This window comes from Megalops cyprinoides, chromosome 8, assembly GCF_013368585.1.
Source record: "Megalops cyprinoides isolate fMegCyp1 chromosome 8, fMegCyp1.pri, whole genome shotgun sequence".
NCBI lineage: Eukaryota > Metazoa > Chordata > Actinopteri > Elopiformes > Megalopidae > Megalops > Megalops cyprinoides.
The window spans coordinates 4,110,323-4,123,187 of record NC_050590.1 but is presented as its reverse complement, the minus strand read 5'-3'; the positions used below and the strand labels follow the sequence as shown (position 1 = coordinate 4,123,187).

Genomic DNA, 12,865 nt, shown 5'->3' with positions numbered 1-12,865 from the left:
CAAGATTATACAATGTATTATGCAACATCTGTTGATTGCTTTTCATTTTCATGGCTATTGCTTGAGTTCTTTAACAAATGCCAGGCTTGAAACTGATATTCATAGCAAATGTATGTTCTCTTGACCAATGCTTCAGTCCCAGAAGATTAAATGTATTGAATTTACATCACCATAATCAAATCAAAATGAGATGATGTGAAGATGTCAGAAATTCAAGAGGTGAAATATTTGCTTCTTCTGAAATGATAGCATTTAAAATATTTTATAGGGGTTATCTGTACCTTGCAGTCTGCTTGCTGTGCCTTATATATGTATAGTTGGCCTGTTGGGAAGTTTTGTTTAATTCAATAATTTAGAACATTAGAAGCATTGGTGTAATTTAATATTTCATTTTCTGGTACAATACTTAAAGAGGCAACCAATGGATGCAATCAACCTAATAAACAATATGTTTTTTACGTTTGTGTTTTGTCTGTTTATTCTGCAAGAAACACAATCACACACGAGCTATGGCATGGCAGTTGTCTCTTTGACAGTGTTTGAACACATTTCCAACTTTATATTTGCACTGTGTCAGCACAATGGCTCAGTAAACAACAGATGAGATCAAAGAGTGCACCTAAGACAGAGACCTCACTGCAGGGAATTAAGAAATACGAAGCGGGAGAGTTCCTATGACTTCAGCACACCCTAAACCCCCTTTAAACTCTCATGTGCAGCCTTCTTGAAGAATTTTGTGTACAATAGTATAGATCTATATGGCAGTCATTAAGATAAGGACATATACATAGTAAACAGATATGATGAAATCTCTGAGTACTATGTTGGGGTTTCGACATTCTTTTTTCTAAAATAAGAAACATGAAAACATTAACAGAAGAGTTTGGTTTGGCAAGACCTGTGGTCTGATGCGTTTGATATCTTGTTTTGTCTTGGACCACAATTACTGATTGTACGGAACGACTAAACTCAGAGGTCAGTACCTTGACAGAGGGAGCAGGCAGACCCTCTCTTTAACCCCTTCCTCCCCGACTCCCTCACTGTCCTGTCACAATCTGCTCAATCTGGGACTGTGTCCAACGGGTTGCTCTTTTTTTAAGGCCTCCCTGGTCCCTCCCTCAGGCTGCATGCTGCAGGCATAAACTTCCTCCGCACTTCCACTGCCCACGAGTCTCCCTCTCAGGTCCCAGAAGGGTGTTTATCTCTGGGCTGACTACTCGTCTGAACACCCCTCTCTCTCTCTCTCTCTCCCCCAAGGATCCAGAATCATTGCCTCTCCCTCTCCCTTTCTCTTTCTCCGTCATTCCCTCCTTCCCTCAAACCCGTCTGAGCGTCCGGGAGAGCTCTGCTGACATCATGGGTGTCCTGAGAGCGCTGGCATTCCTGCTGATTGTTTATCACCTGTGTGAAGGTAGGAGGACCAGAGGAAACAGGGCAGGTGAGTGTGCCGGTATACTTTTACCTTTTCTCATGGTTGCAGGTTAGGCTGTCTATGAAGAAACACATGTCCCTGTGACCTGCTGAAGAGAATTCACTTGGCAAATGATAAATTAGTTTTGCAAGTACTGTGCATCTATAGTGTTGTTAATAATAGTTTCTTGACCAGCAGTTATGCACACAAATTATTCCATTTAAGATTTTTGCATGTGTTTTGTCTGTGTTTTGCACGCAGTTACAGATTGCATATTGTGGAAATCATATTTCTATTTCTTGCTCAGATATTGACAGGAAATATGAATTAATTTTGGTTGTGTGGTGACTCGCTGGCATTGAAAATAGTTAAATAGCTTGAGAAAGGACTGCCAGGCTAATGATTAACGCCATGACAAAAACTATAACCAGTGTGGAGGTAAATTCTGTTGCATGTATAAACTGAAACATTACATTATGAATATGCATCTACATAAAGAGACAGGGAAATTTAATCAGCAAGAATGTGCCCCATATAAAATGCAAACAAGCAATGGTCTTACATGGCTTTTGTTTTTTAATCGCTGCTTTAAGCCCCCTGAGCACACCACACATTAAACATTAAACTGAACGTTGACACAGCAAAGAAGAGACAAGATAACACTCTCCTCAAGAGATTCAAACAAGAAAAGTACAAACAGTCATCTAGAGTGGTAGTGCACAGTGTATATACATGTATAGTGCAGTGCAAAGGATTTTTCAACAAAGATGTAAATACCCCTCTCATCCTATCCAATTTGAACATGCAAAGTACTGTCAAATTCAATCCCAAACAAAGCCTTCGATAAAAAAAAAAAAAAAAACAGATTTATACTGTTCATTCTGTATGACCTTCTTTGGGGTAACATACCACACATGTGGTTGTGATAGAGAAGGCATAATGATGCATGGTGGTTGTTGGGAGTAAAACAATAAACAAAACAAACAAAAAAAATATTAAGGATTAGTTATCGGTTGTAGGTGGGGTAAATAAAAAAGCAGATGTTCACAATGAAAGAGAACCTTTATGCATTCATTCTTATTTGGAAGTGTGTTTTTTGTTAGGGTAGAATGCTGAAGACCAGCCCCAATGTTGAAAGGGTACGGTAATCAAAACAGGCTGAAAACAGGCTAGATCAGTGAGTAGTGAATCAGTGCTCTTGTAAAAGGGCCAATGACCAGCCAATCTGAACTACAGTGCCTTTGTAAAGGTCAGGGCTTCCACACACAAACAAGTGCTGGCACTAAGAGCACAACACAGACATTGTGGAAACTTACTGAAAGGTAAAAGCAGGTGTTCTCCTTGTATAGTTGTGGCTGTAACTCTTAGACAGCCTGTGAACTCACTAGTGTCAATGTAATGTCCTTTGAAAAGCTCTGAATTACTTGAACACATGCGTATATAGAGTTCACACACTTCCAAGTTCAGGATCCTTAAAATACTTGATTTGTAAGTGATTTACAAATCCCAGTGGAGAGGATCCTCAAGAAACAGGATCAGAAAACTTGGGATTGTGTGCCCGCCTCCACTCTCCTGATTATGGTGTTGATTTTGAATCCCAAAAGCAACTTCCTCATCAAGCTGATTATACATAGACATTGCTGATACAACCGCTTAGTTTACACAAGTTTGAGGACAAGAACATGTCTCCTGTCTTTTTGATTATTAGTTTACCAGTTTCAGAGTGACTATGGCGTGTACAAAGCAGTATTCAAACAATCAGATTCCACTTTTACAGTTTCTACACTGAAAATCAGGATATTAATCCTCCAACACATTACAGGCTAATATCTTTGCTGAATACTGAGATACCGACAGTAAAACTATCATTTTATAGACCTACTTCTAGCAGTGTAGTGCAGTGCTTCCTTTGTGTAAAATTTTAGTTCATTTTCATTACAGAGTAATGATCAATCAATCAATCATCTTTTTGTTTCTTTGGAGCGCTCTTAAATCTGTCAATGGCATGACAGCATAATTCATTCACGTAATTAATTTTGTGGTAACAAAACTAATTATACAGTGGCCTGTTTCCTTTTTTTCTTTCAGACACACTAGAAGGAAAAAGATCAGCTAGAATGAAGACTCCATATATTCCAAAATCCAGTTTCCTGCTTTATTCAGAAGGAGACAATACAGATGATGCCTGCGTTATCCAGCCCTTCCAGCCACAGACTCTGGACTCCTGCAGTTTCAATGCCAGTCTCCCCTTAATCATCATAACTCATGGCTGGTCGGTGAGTGAAGCTCTGTTCTCAGCATAACTCTGTCTGAGGACGTTTAGACCACTTTCTCTGCTGGGTTGACTACCACAAAAAAAGATAAAAAAAAACAACTATGGTATTGGTCACATAGAATGTATCACTATCACTAAAGTGCTCTTTGAATGTAATATGTAATATATTGAATGTAATGTAATATAATATAAGAAGAAAGAAATGAAGAGGAACAGTAAGGGAATAAGAAAAATACAAGTGACACTAAAAAAATAAAACCTGAGTTTTCAGTTTTTCTAAATAAATTTGTAAGTTCTGTTCCAAATTTTCTGGATTGGAGAACGTTTAACGCCATTATTAATACAGTCATTTCAACACCCTAATGTGCTCCTAAACATGACAGCACAGCATCTGCGCAGCATCTGCACAGCATCTGCATCTGCGCAGCATCTGCGCAGCATCTGCTCAGCATCTGCGCAGCATCTGCACAGCATCTGCTCAGCATCTGCGCAGCATCTGCATCTGCGCAGCATCTGCTCAGCATCTGCGCAGCATCTGCACAGCATCTACACAGCATCTGCACAGTGTTGCGCCACACACAGCAGTGAGGCAGTAGGAATGAGTCCGGCTGCTCCTCTTCCAGATAAATGGGATGATGGAGAGCTGGGTAACCAAGCTGGCAGGCGTTCTCAAGTCCACCCTGAAGGATGTCAACGTGATGATCAATGACTGGATCCCACTGGCCCACCAGCACTACCCAATTGCGGCCCAGAACACCCGGGTGGTGGGGCGGGACATCGCCCATCTGTTGCAGTGGCTGGAGGTGAGGGGGTGGTCTAAGGCCTCCTCTCTGATAGGACACCTTACATTACATTACATTATATTACATCATATGCATTTAGCAGGTACTCTTATCCAGAGCGACTTCCAGCACAATGGAACATAAGTGTATTCATTCAATTTAAATGAGCAACAGTGTCAGACCAGGCTAACAGCACTCCCAGACCGGTGAGTGTGAGCATAACACTATCCAAGCCCTACCACAAGTTAACTTGTGCAACCTGACGAGACAACTTAGAAACTAAGGGAAGCCAAGAATACTACCATACATCAGTCACTAGATCACAGAATCCAAAACACATTATGACACTACACCTAAAGTAGACAGCAAGTGATACAAGTAACAGGTGTTAGGGGATGGGGTGGGGATTTAGGTGGAACCTATCACTCACAGTCAGGGCAGGGGCAGCCTATGGTACAGCATACTGACTGTTCAATTCTTAATTGTTGCTAAAATCTGATAAGATCTGTTCATATTCATATTTCAAAGTGGCCCATATCTGATATCAGTGTGAACAGTCATCCATCCTGAAACATTCCGCATGTGCATATAAACAATAACAAAAGACACCACATCTTGTCCTGTGCAGAGTGACTTAAAAATCTCTTTGGTTATGATAAACAAGCTCAATTCCTATTTTAGCATCCACACACAGGTCACATGCAGAACGCAACTATAAAGATGCAACTTCATTTGTATTTTTTCAAATATTTCATTACAACAATGTTCATAAGAAAATTTTTGTCCCTTTTCTGTGCCAGGAGCATTCCCAGTTCCCCGCAGAAAAGGTTCACCTGATTGGCTACAGTCTGGGTGCGCATGTCTCCGGATTTGCTGGCAGCTACCTTGCCGGAACAAGTAAAATTGGACGGATTACAGGTGAGATGACCTGAGCCAGGTGGATGCGTGCATTACCTGTGAAACTTAGAACAGCCTGTCTCTTTTCAAATAAAACCGTACTTGCACATTAGAGACGCCACATGCAAAATGATTTACAACAGGTGGGCGTTCTGTATCTTCTCCTAACTCAAAACCATTTGGTCAGCGTTGTTTACATTAAACAGGCAGTTCACATCCCCTGCACAAATGAGGTTTACTTTTCTGTACTCGTAAACGTCAACCTTGTGCCATTCACAAAAAAAAACGTCTCTCAAATTCAGAGCTGACTATTGGTGGCTGACTTATTTTTGATCGTGGCCACAGAGTCTGGTGATCCATGGTCCCCAATGAGATGCCAAGGGCAGTAGCCAGTGACAAGTAGGAGGGATTTGTGAGGGGGGCGTGATGTTTGCTCTTGTTGTGTGAGATAACAGAATATATGCCGTGTCTTGCTGTTTAATTGTGCTAATGCCAAAAGTTGTCGCAATGTAGCGGCAGCAGCTGGGAACCTCGCGCTGATTCGGAGAACTGTCAAAGTTGACTGAGTTCAGTTTGTCCGGTCTGGTACACCAAACAAGCTTTGGATTATTTGAGATAATGAATGACGCCGTATTACGCTTGGCACCGTGGCATAAATTCGCAGGAATACATTAGGGCTTATTAGGCTGGCGTGATTGAACTGATGCAAATTGCAAATGAAACAATTTATTTTCCAACTACCTTCAAGTTTTAAATGTCTAACAAAATTGCTCATATCCTGCTTTCTGTTTCAAGCCCTCACCACATAATGCGTTGCTTTCCCCCCGTCCTTTGGCATTACCCTCCCAGCCGCCTAATGCTGCTTCTGGGCTTGAATAATGTTAATGCTCACACTCACTGGTCTGGGAGTGTTGTGAGCCTGGTCTGAGACTGTTGCTCGTTTAAACTGAATGGATAAATGTCTGTTATTTTGTGCTGGAAGTCGGTCTGGACAAGAGCGTCTGCTAAATGCATGTGATGTAATGTCTGCACCTAGGACTGGACCCCGCTGGACCACTGTTCGAGGGGATGTCCTACACGGACAGGCTGTCTCCGGACGATGCCAGGTTTGTGGATGCCATCCACACCTTCACCCAGGAGCACATGGGGATGAGCGTGGGAATCAAACAGCCAGTGGCCCATTTTGACTTCTACCCCAACGGAGGGACCTTCCAGCCCGGGTGCCACTTCAAGAACATCTATGACCACTTGTCCCAGTACGGGCTGCTGGGTAAGTCTGGAGGGGGGGCACACTCCCTCACCCCAACCCCCACCCCCACCCCCGCCTCACCATCCACAAAAAAAACAAATCATTCAACCCCCATCACCCCACCCCCTGCCACACCAAAAAAATCAATTGATCCTTGGAAGCAGTTTAAGCACTGAATTTGATTAGTATTTTTCTCTGCTGTCCTGTGCTTTGAAGGGTTTGGAGTCTCTTCATGGTGGTCACAGGGCAGGATCACTCTCACATCAGTTTACGTTTTACATTTAATCGCTCAGTCGAATAGCAGACACCATGAGCAGCTTCATCATCTCAAATGTCCTGTATGCTTTCAGGAGTGACAGTCTATTTTTACAGGGATGGTCAAAAAAGTTAAGCCAAATGTATATAAGATTATTAAAGGCTGCTAGCATTAGGTTTTATCTTATGCTCCAGTATAGCACTGCATGTTGCAGCTGTTGTTGATGATGTCTGTGCGCTTGACTGGGGTCTGATTGTTATTCATCCTGAATCATTCATCCAGAAGAAAAAAAAAACAGATTTTAGGTGATTTAACAAGTTCCAAAATGGCTGGGTGAGATTCTCACTGCTGCTGCACCAGTTCTGATGGAAATATATCCACAGCGGTTTATGTACCCCTGTCATAAGCTATGATGGATCAGCTTTACTCCTTTGATCTTCTAGGAAAAATTACATGCAGAATCCTAGCAAACACAGACAACCCACAAAAATAAAAAGCCAACTAAACTAAACACTCTCTGGATGAAAAAAGGGGACAGACCTCATTGAATCAGTAGCTCTTCTTGTTTTATTTTTATTAACTGTAACTGCAAACACAGTTTTTTGCACTGTTCTTTGGATGACTTAATATTTATGGATGTCTGTATGCTGGATAAGGACCTACCTTTCATATTTTTTCCCTTTTTATGATTACTCAAGGGCACTTTGGTTAGACGGAGAGCAGCACCCGATCTTCTCTCTTGTCCCGTCGCAGGTTTCCAGCAGACGGTGAAGTGTGCCCACGAGAGGTCGGTGCACCTGTTCATCGACTCTCTGCTGCATGGGGACAAGCAGAGCACCGCCTACTGGTGCAACGACGACAGCTCCTTCGACAAGGGCATCTGCCTGGACTGCCGCAAGAACCGCTGCAACACGCTGGGCTACAACGTCAAGCAGGTGCGGACAGGAAGCAGCCGGAAGCTCTTCCTGAAGACCCGTTCCCGCATGCCCTACAAAGGTCAGTCGCAGTCCGCTTCCCCCCGGTCAGCGCACAGTAGGTGTCCGATAGTGGCATCGATCCCATTACTACCAACGCCTGCTGCCAGCTAAATCAGGCATGCTCTGGCATAGATCTCCACAGCTATTCTGTTTGATTCTCTCTTGATGTATGCTGTATTCTGTTTATAGTAGGGAATGAAAAAAAAAATTAGATCCAGTATTTCAAGTGAAATGCATATTTAAATAAGGACTCCTATTTCAGACAGTTGTTTTGAAGTACTTTTGCTGAAGGTACCTGCACCTAGAAGAGCTTACACCAACAGACTGTATGTGGTAATGCCATATTCATATTCAAGCCTTGGAGTACAATTAATCTTATTACATATTTACATATTTAAGGACATACCCAGTTATTTATACAAATTATTTACAAAAATATATGAGAAATTCAGTCATGCTTGTCATTTCATCTTTTGATAAATATTGTACTTCAAAGTATGTGTATGTGTGTGTGTGTATGTTGGAGGGTGCCTCACAACAGACTCTCGCTCCTTTTCTTCTTCCCTACAGTCTATCATTACCAATTCAAGATCCAGTTCATCAACCAGATAGAGCAGATTGAACCCTCTCTGACCATCTCTCTAACTGGCACCAAGGCAGAGAGCGAGAACCTACCGATCAACTTGTGAGTATCGCACCCCTCTATAGCGTTTACATTACATTGACATTTATTCATCTGGCAGACGCTTTTATCCAAAGTGAATTACAAGTGAGGCAGAGTACAACACAAGCAAAAAGCCACACAAGACGTCACAATATTAGAAGTGCTCCACGACCAAGTTTCAGTTGTTGGCCAGACAAGGTACAAGCTATAGCACTGCTCCTCCTCTGACCCCTGTCCCCCAAACTCTCACCTCTTCCCTCTACAGCTATGTTTTCATTGGCTGTGCTGAGGTATTACTCCAGATAGTGGGGATGCATTCCATGTACTCCATGGAGCTGCTCAGATGGAGGTGGCCAAACAGAAACAGACCCTGGGTCTGATCCTCCAATGGCAAAGGATGCTGCAGCAGAACATGCACATACTGAATGATGGAAAACTGCAACATGTCCAGGCAGAGAGCCGCAGCATGATGAAGTCTCCATTCTTTAAATCTAAAGAATTCCGTAGACAGGGGATCTTTAATAATTCAACGGAGCTAAGCTATCTATCACTGCAGAAACAGACGCGAAGCCTGTGCCAGGCCCTGTCGTTAGTCCTGAGGGTGGAGGAGGGGGGGAAAAACAAGTCCGCTCCCTTTGGTTTCAGCGAGTTTACGGGAGGTCACAACACACCCCAGCCTCTCCCAGAATTTACGGTCAATACCGAAGCGCTGCAGGCCGAGGCAAATCACAGACCGGCTCTCTCTGCGTTGCACCCGGCAGACGGGAACCGAACAGAACTGGTCTGGGGAGAGCAGAGAGCACACACGGTTCAGATATTAACTTCAGCCGGAGATCGAAGGCAGGGATCAATATCACGCCCGCATGTTTCACCACGTGTGAACATGGCGTGCACGTTACACATGAGGTCATGCATGCATGTGTGTGCATGTGGGTAAACATACTGCAAGGCCTCTGCCGGATTCTGAACTCAATATACACGTGTTGCATGAAAAAGAAAAAAAATAAAACATTGCAAATGTCCTCTGCTATACAAATGGTACAATCTAACTCTGGGAACCGTATCTTTAACACCCCAGCGTGAAACACTCTCATGAATCCACTCTCCCTAAAACACAATTGAATGAAAACAGAAGTGGATTTTAGAGTGGTGCATTTTGACTTTGGATTGTCTGGGATGCATACAGACATTGAGAAATGAACTGGTCATGGCTGAGCCCAGCAGGATAAATCTAATAAGAAAAACTCTTGAAAGCCTAAAAACCATGAATTTCGTCTTCTCCAATGAAGGACACAGTATTGCAAAATGAATGCTCTTTACAGGGGTTCATCAAGGAATGAATGAAAAAGCACTTTTTACCTTGCTATCAAGCAAATTATAGCTATGTGAAAAAAAAATAGAAGCAGAGATTGATTTTTGTAATGTGGTACATTCTAACCTTTGCAGTTTGAATTCTCTTTCCCTCTCAGTGTGGAAGAGATCTCAGGTAACAAGACCTACACATTCCTGATCACACTGGATACAGATATCGGGGAGCTGATGATGCTTAAGTTTCGCTGGGAAGGCAGTGCCGTGTGGGCCAGCATGTGGAACAAGATGCAGACCATCATTCCTTGGAGCAAAAGGGAGAAGGGCCCCGAGCTCACAGTAGGCAAGATCCGCGTGAAGTCGGGCGAGACGCAGGAGAAGTAGGTGTCTCTCTGGAGGAAAGGGGGTTGGGGGATGGGGGTCAAAGATGCTCTGAAACACCACAGCTCCTATATGAGGTTAGCTGTAGATTGCCATCAAATGCCACAGCTCCTACGGTTATATGAGGCTAGTTGTATGGCCACCTTTACATCTGGTGTCTATTACAGTACAATGCTTCTTTCCGCCACAAATAGAGGGTAACCTGCAGTAGTCACTTGGAAACGTGGGGCTTGGGAATTTTTTGTAGGTGGGGGATGGCGGGTTAGTTTGGTTGGGGTTAGGCTGGAAGCTGCTTAGTTTGCTAGAGTGTACCAGTTTTTAATTTGTTGACAAAGGAAGATGAGGGGGCTTGGTTTTCCCTGGACAGTGATGTTATGCAATCCTGGTTGTGATGTTTCACGCTGCATCCTCTGTTACATAATCGCATTAAAGAAGAGTAAACGAGTTAATTGTAAAAACACACACAACCCTGAGATGTGGGGGAGGATGTGTGTGGAGGCTGAACTGAGATAATCTGCTTCTTCATCACAGTGACCTCCTTTGAAGAAATCTCTCTCTCTCTCTCTCTCTCTCGCACACACACACACACACACACACACACACACACACACACACACACACACATACTGTATATTAAGGATGTGTGGTGCACACACACACATACACACACACACACACACACACACACACACCTCTGTTGAGAAATATCTTTATTTTGCATGACTCCAGTCAAAGAAGTGTGTCTATATTACAGGGAGTTGGGGTGCGTGATATATAACCATTGATCTTGTAGTTGTCATGCATGCTTCAGTGATCTTGTAAAATCAAATTCTATGCAAGAATTCATCCAGATGCCTCTCTGGTGATGTATGTCCTTTAGAAACTCTTGGGGCTGCACTTCCCAGGAAAATCCCACACAGCATTAAATATTGATGTAGAACAAATTTGCAAAGCACACAATCAACATTTGGCACAACTTCAGTGTTTCCACTTAATAGTCCCTGCAAACCTAACGTGTGTTGGGAAAGGTTCCATCAAAGCAAAGATTCTCCAAAATCACTGAATAGAAGTTATTCTCGACCTCGTAGTTACATCTTTTTAAATATTTGATTCGTTTTAATTACACTTCTTCAGTTTATTTTAAATAATTGCAAACTGCGTGAAAGGAAATAAAATATGCATCCTCTTTTTTTACTATGCACCTAGCACCCTCTAGTGTAGAACCGGTTCAATTGCATCTATCTACATATTTTCACAACAGTCAATGTAACTGTTGATATATACAATACAAACAGGAACATAAAAGTATATTTTGGAAAGTGCGAGTAATTACTGCTAAATCATGACGAATCAAACAGACATGATTTGAAGCATTCAAGAAACGAACCTGTTTTTAAACTTACACATTTATATATTTTCAGGACTGCATTCTGTGCTCAAACGGACGATGTGGCGCACATTCAGCAGTCCCAGGAGAAAGTGTTTGTACGCTGCGAAGACGGTCTTCAAAGAAAACAGCGGAAGAGAATATACAGCTGATTCCGGTCGACACTTTCAGCACCAAGGGACGCAAGCAGTCGACTTACGTGCGAAGTCCACTCACGATGACATGAAAAACACTTACGCTGAAAGTACAAAAAACAAACAAACAAACAAACAAAAAAAATGCTCAACAATATTACGTTCGGAAGTATTCTTCAAAGGTCATATGCTCTAAACACTGTTTAAGTTTTAACTTTTTTCATTGTCTTTATATTCATTGTATTGTTTTGAAACCAGAAGTTACACGTTTCAGAAAAATGAATCCACCATACACCATTTAAGTATACTGAAGTTTTGAATTGAAATGGGGAAGCCAGCTTTTCAGAGGTTTTAAAGTTGTGTTCAGACAGGTGTCAATTGTCATGTGCAAGTAATTCACTCGTGGGTTGTGTGGGCACTGTGAAACCTTCCACATTAAACAAGACAACGCAAACGCCTATTTAACCGCACAACAATAACAGTTATGTCTGATACTTTTAAGTTTGGTTTCGCCTTCTGGACCATAATCTATTTGCCCAGTGTGTTTGTCAGTTTCCTAAAGTGAAATACATTCGAAATTTCATGGTTTGGCTAGAGACAGACACAATAACCATGTCACAACCCAAAAATAAAAAGAATAAAGGAAAATTAAAAACAAATATCCTGTCAACATCTCTTAGCCACAGTTGCTGCATTGCCATCAGTTTACACAGGTCAGCGCGTTTCATTTGCACGCACTGATTTGCTTTTTCTTTGCCTTAGATAGCAGATTGAGTTGTCTTTTCCAGCCGCTTGGCAGTGAGTAGAAACAACACGTCAAGACTCACTGGATGCAAAATCTCTTTTTGATTGACTTCCTTTATTGCCGCTTTCCACTTTCGCTATCTCTGTGGCTCCAGAAAGCTCAGACACATTGCCGAGCTGCCTGCTTGGTTCCAGTTGCGCTTTTCTTTCTTTTTTTTTTAACCGAAGAAAAGCGTTTTTGGGCGCGTGGATCCCAAGATAGAAGAGGCAACGTGAAGATTGTTTCACGCGGTGCGCCCCAAACATGCCGCACAGGCAAAAGGTTAGTTTGAATAGTACCTCGGCGAGAGTGTTTTACAAGCTGTCAGGGTGAACTTTTACAGATGCTGTGTTAACTATG

The 12,865-nt window shown here is 42.4% G+C and overlaps 1 protein-coding gene across 1 annotated transcript; it reads left to right on the top strand.

The window, feature by feature from the left end:
- The first annotated feature begins 1,087 nt into the window (after positions 1 to 1,087).
- Positions 1,088 to 12,461, top strand: LOC118781850 (hepatic triacylglycerol lipase-like). The gene is made up of 9 exons (XM_036534967.1): positions 1,088 to 1,438; positions 3,500 to 3,687; positions 4,310 to 4,489; positions 5,269 to 5,386; positions 6,402 to 6,635; positions 7,624 to 7,866; positions 8,418 to 8,532; positions 9,981 to 10,199; positions 11,622 to 12,461. Exons 1-9 carry the CDS (start codon positions 1,357 to 1,359, stop codon positions 11,737 to 11,739), a joined length of 1,497 nt encoding a protein of 498 aa, XP_036390860.1. The 5' UTR covers positions 1,088 to 1,356; the 3' UTR covers positions 11,740 to 12,461.
- Positions 12,462 to 12,865: the final 404 nt, after the last annotated feature.

Excerpts from the sequence above, each read along its gene's own strand:
- LOC118781850 (XM_036534967.1), top strand. The coding sequence starts at position 1,357 with ATGGGTGTCCTGAGAGCGCTGGCATTCCTGCTGATTGTTTATCACCTG. Across the intron at positions 6,636-7,623 it reads GTCCCAGTACGGGCTGCTGG|GTTTCCAGCAGACGGTGAAG; the intron begins GTAAGTCTGGAG and ends GTCCCGTCGCAG. Across the intron at positions 8,533-9,980 it reads GAGAACCTACCGATCAACTT|TGTGGAAGAGATCTCAGGTA; the intron begins GTGAGTATCGCA and ends TTTCCCTCTCAG.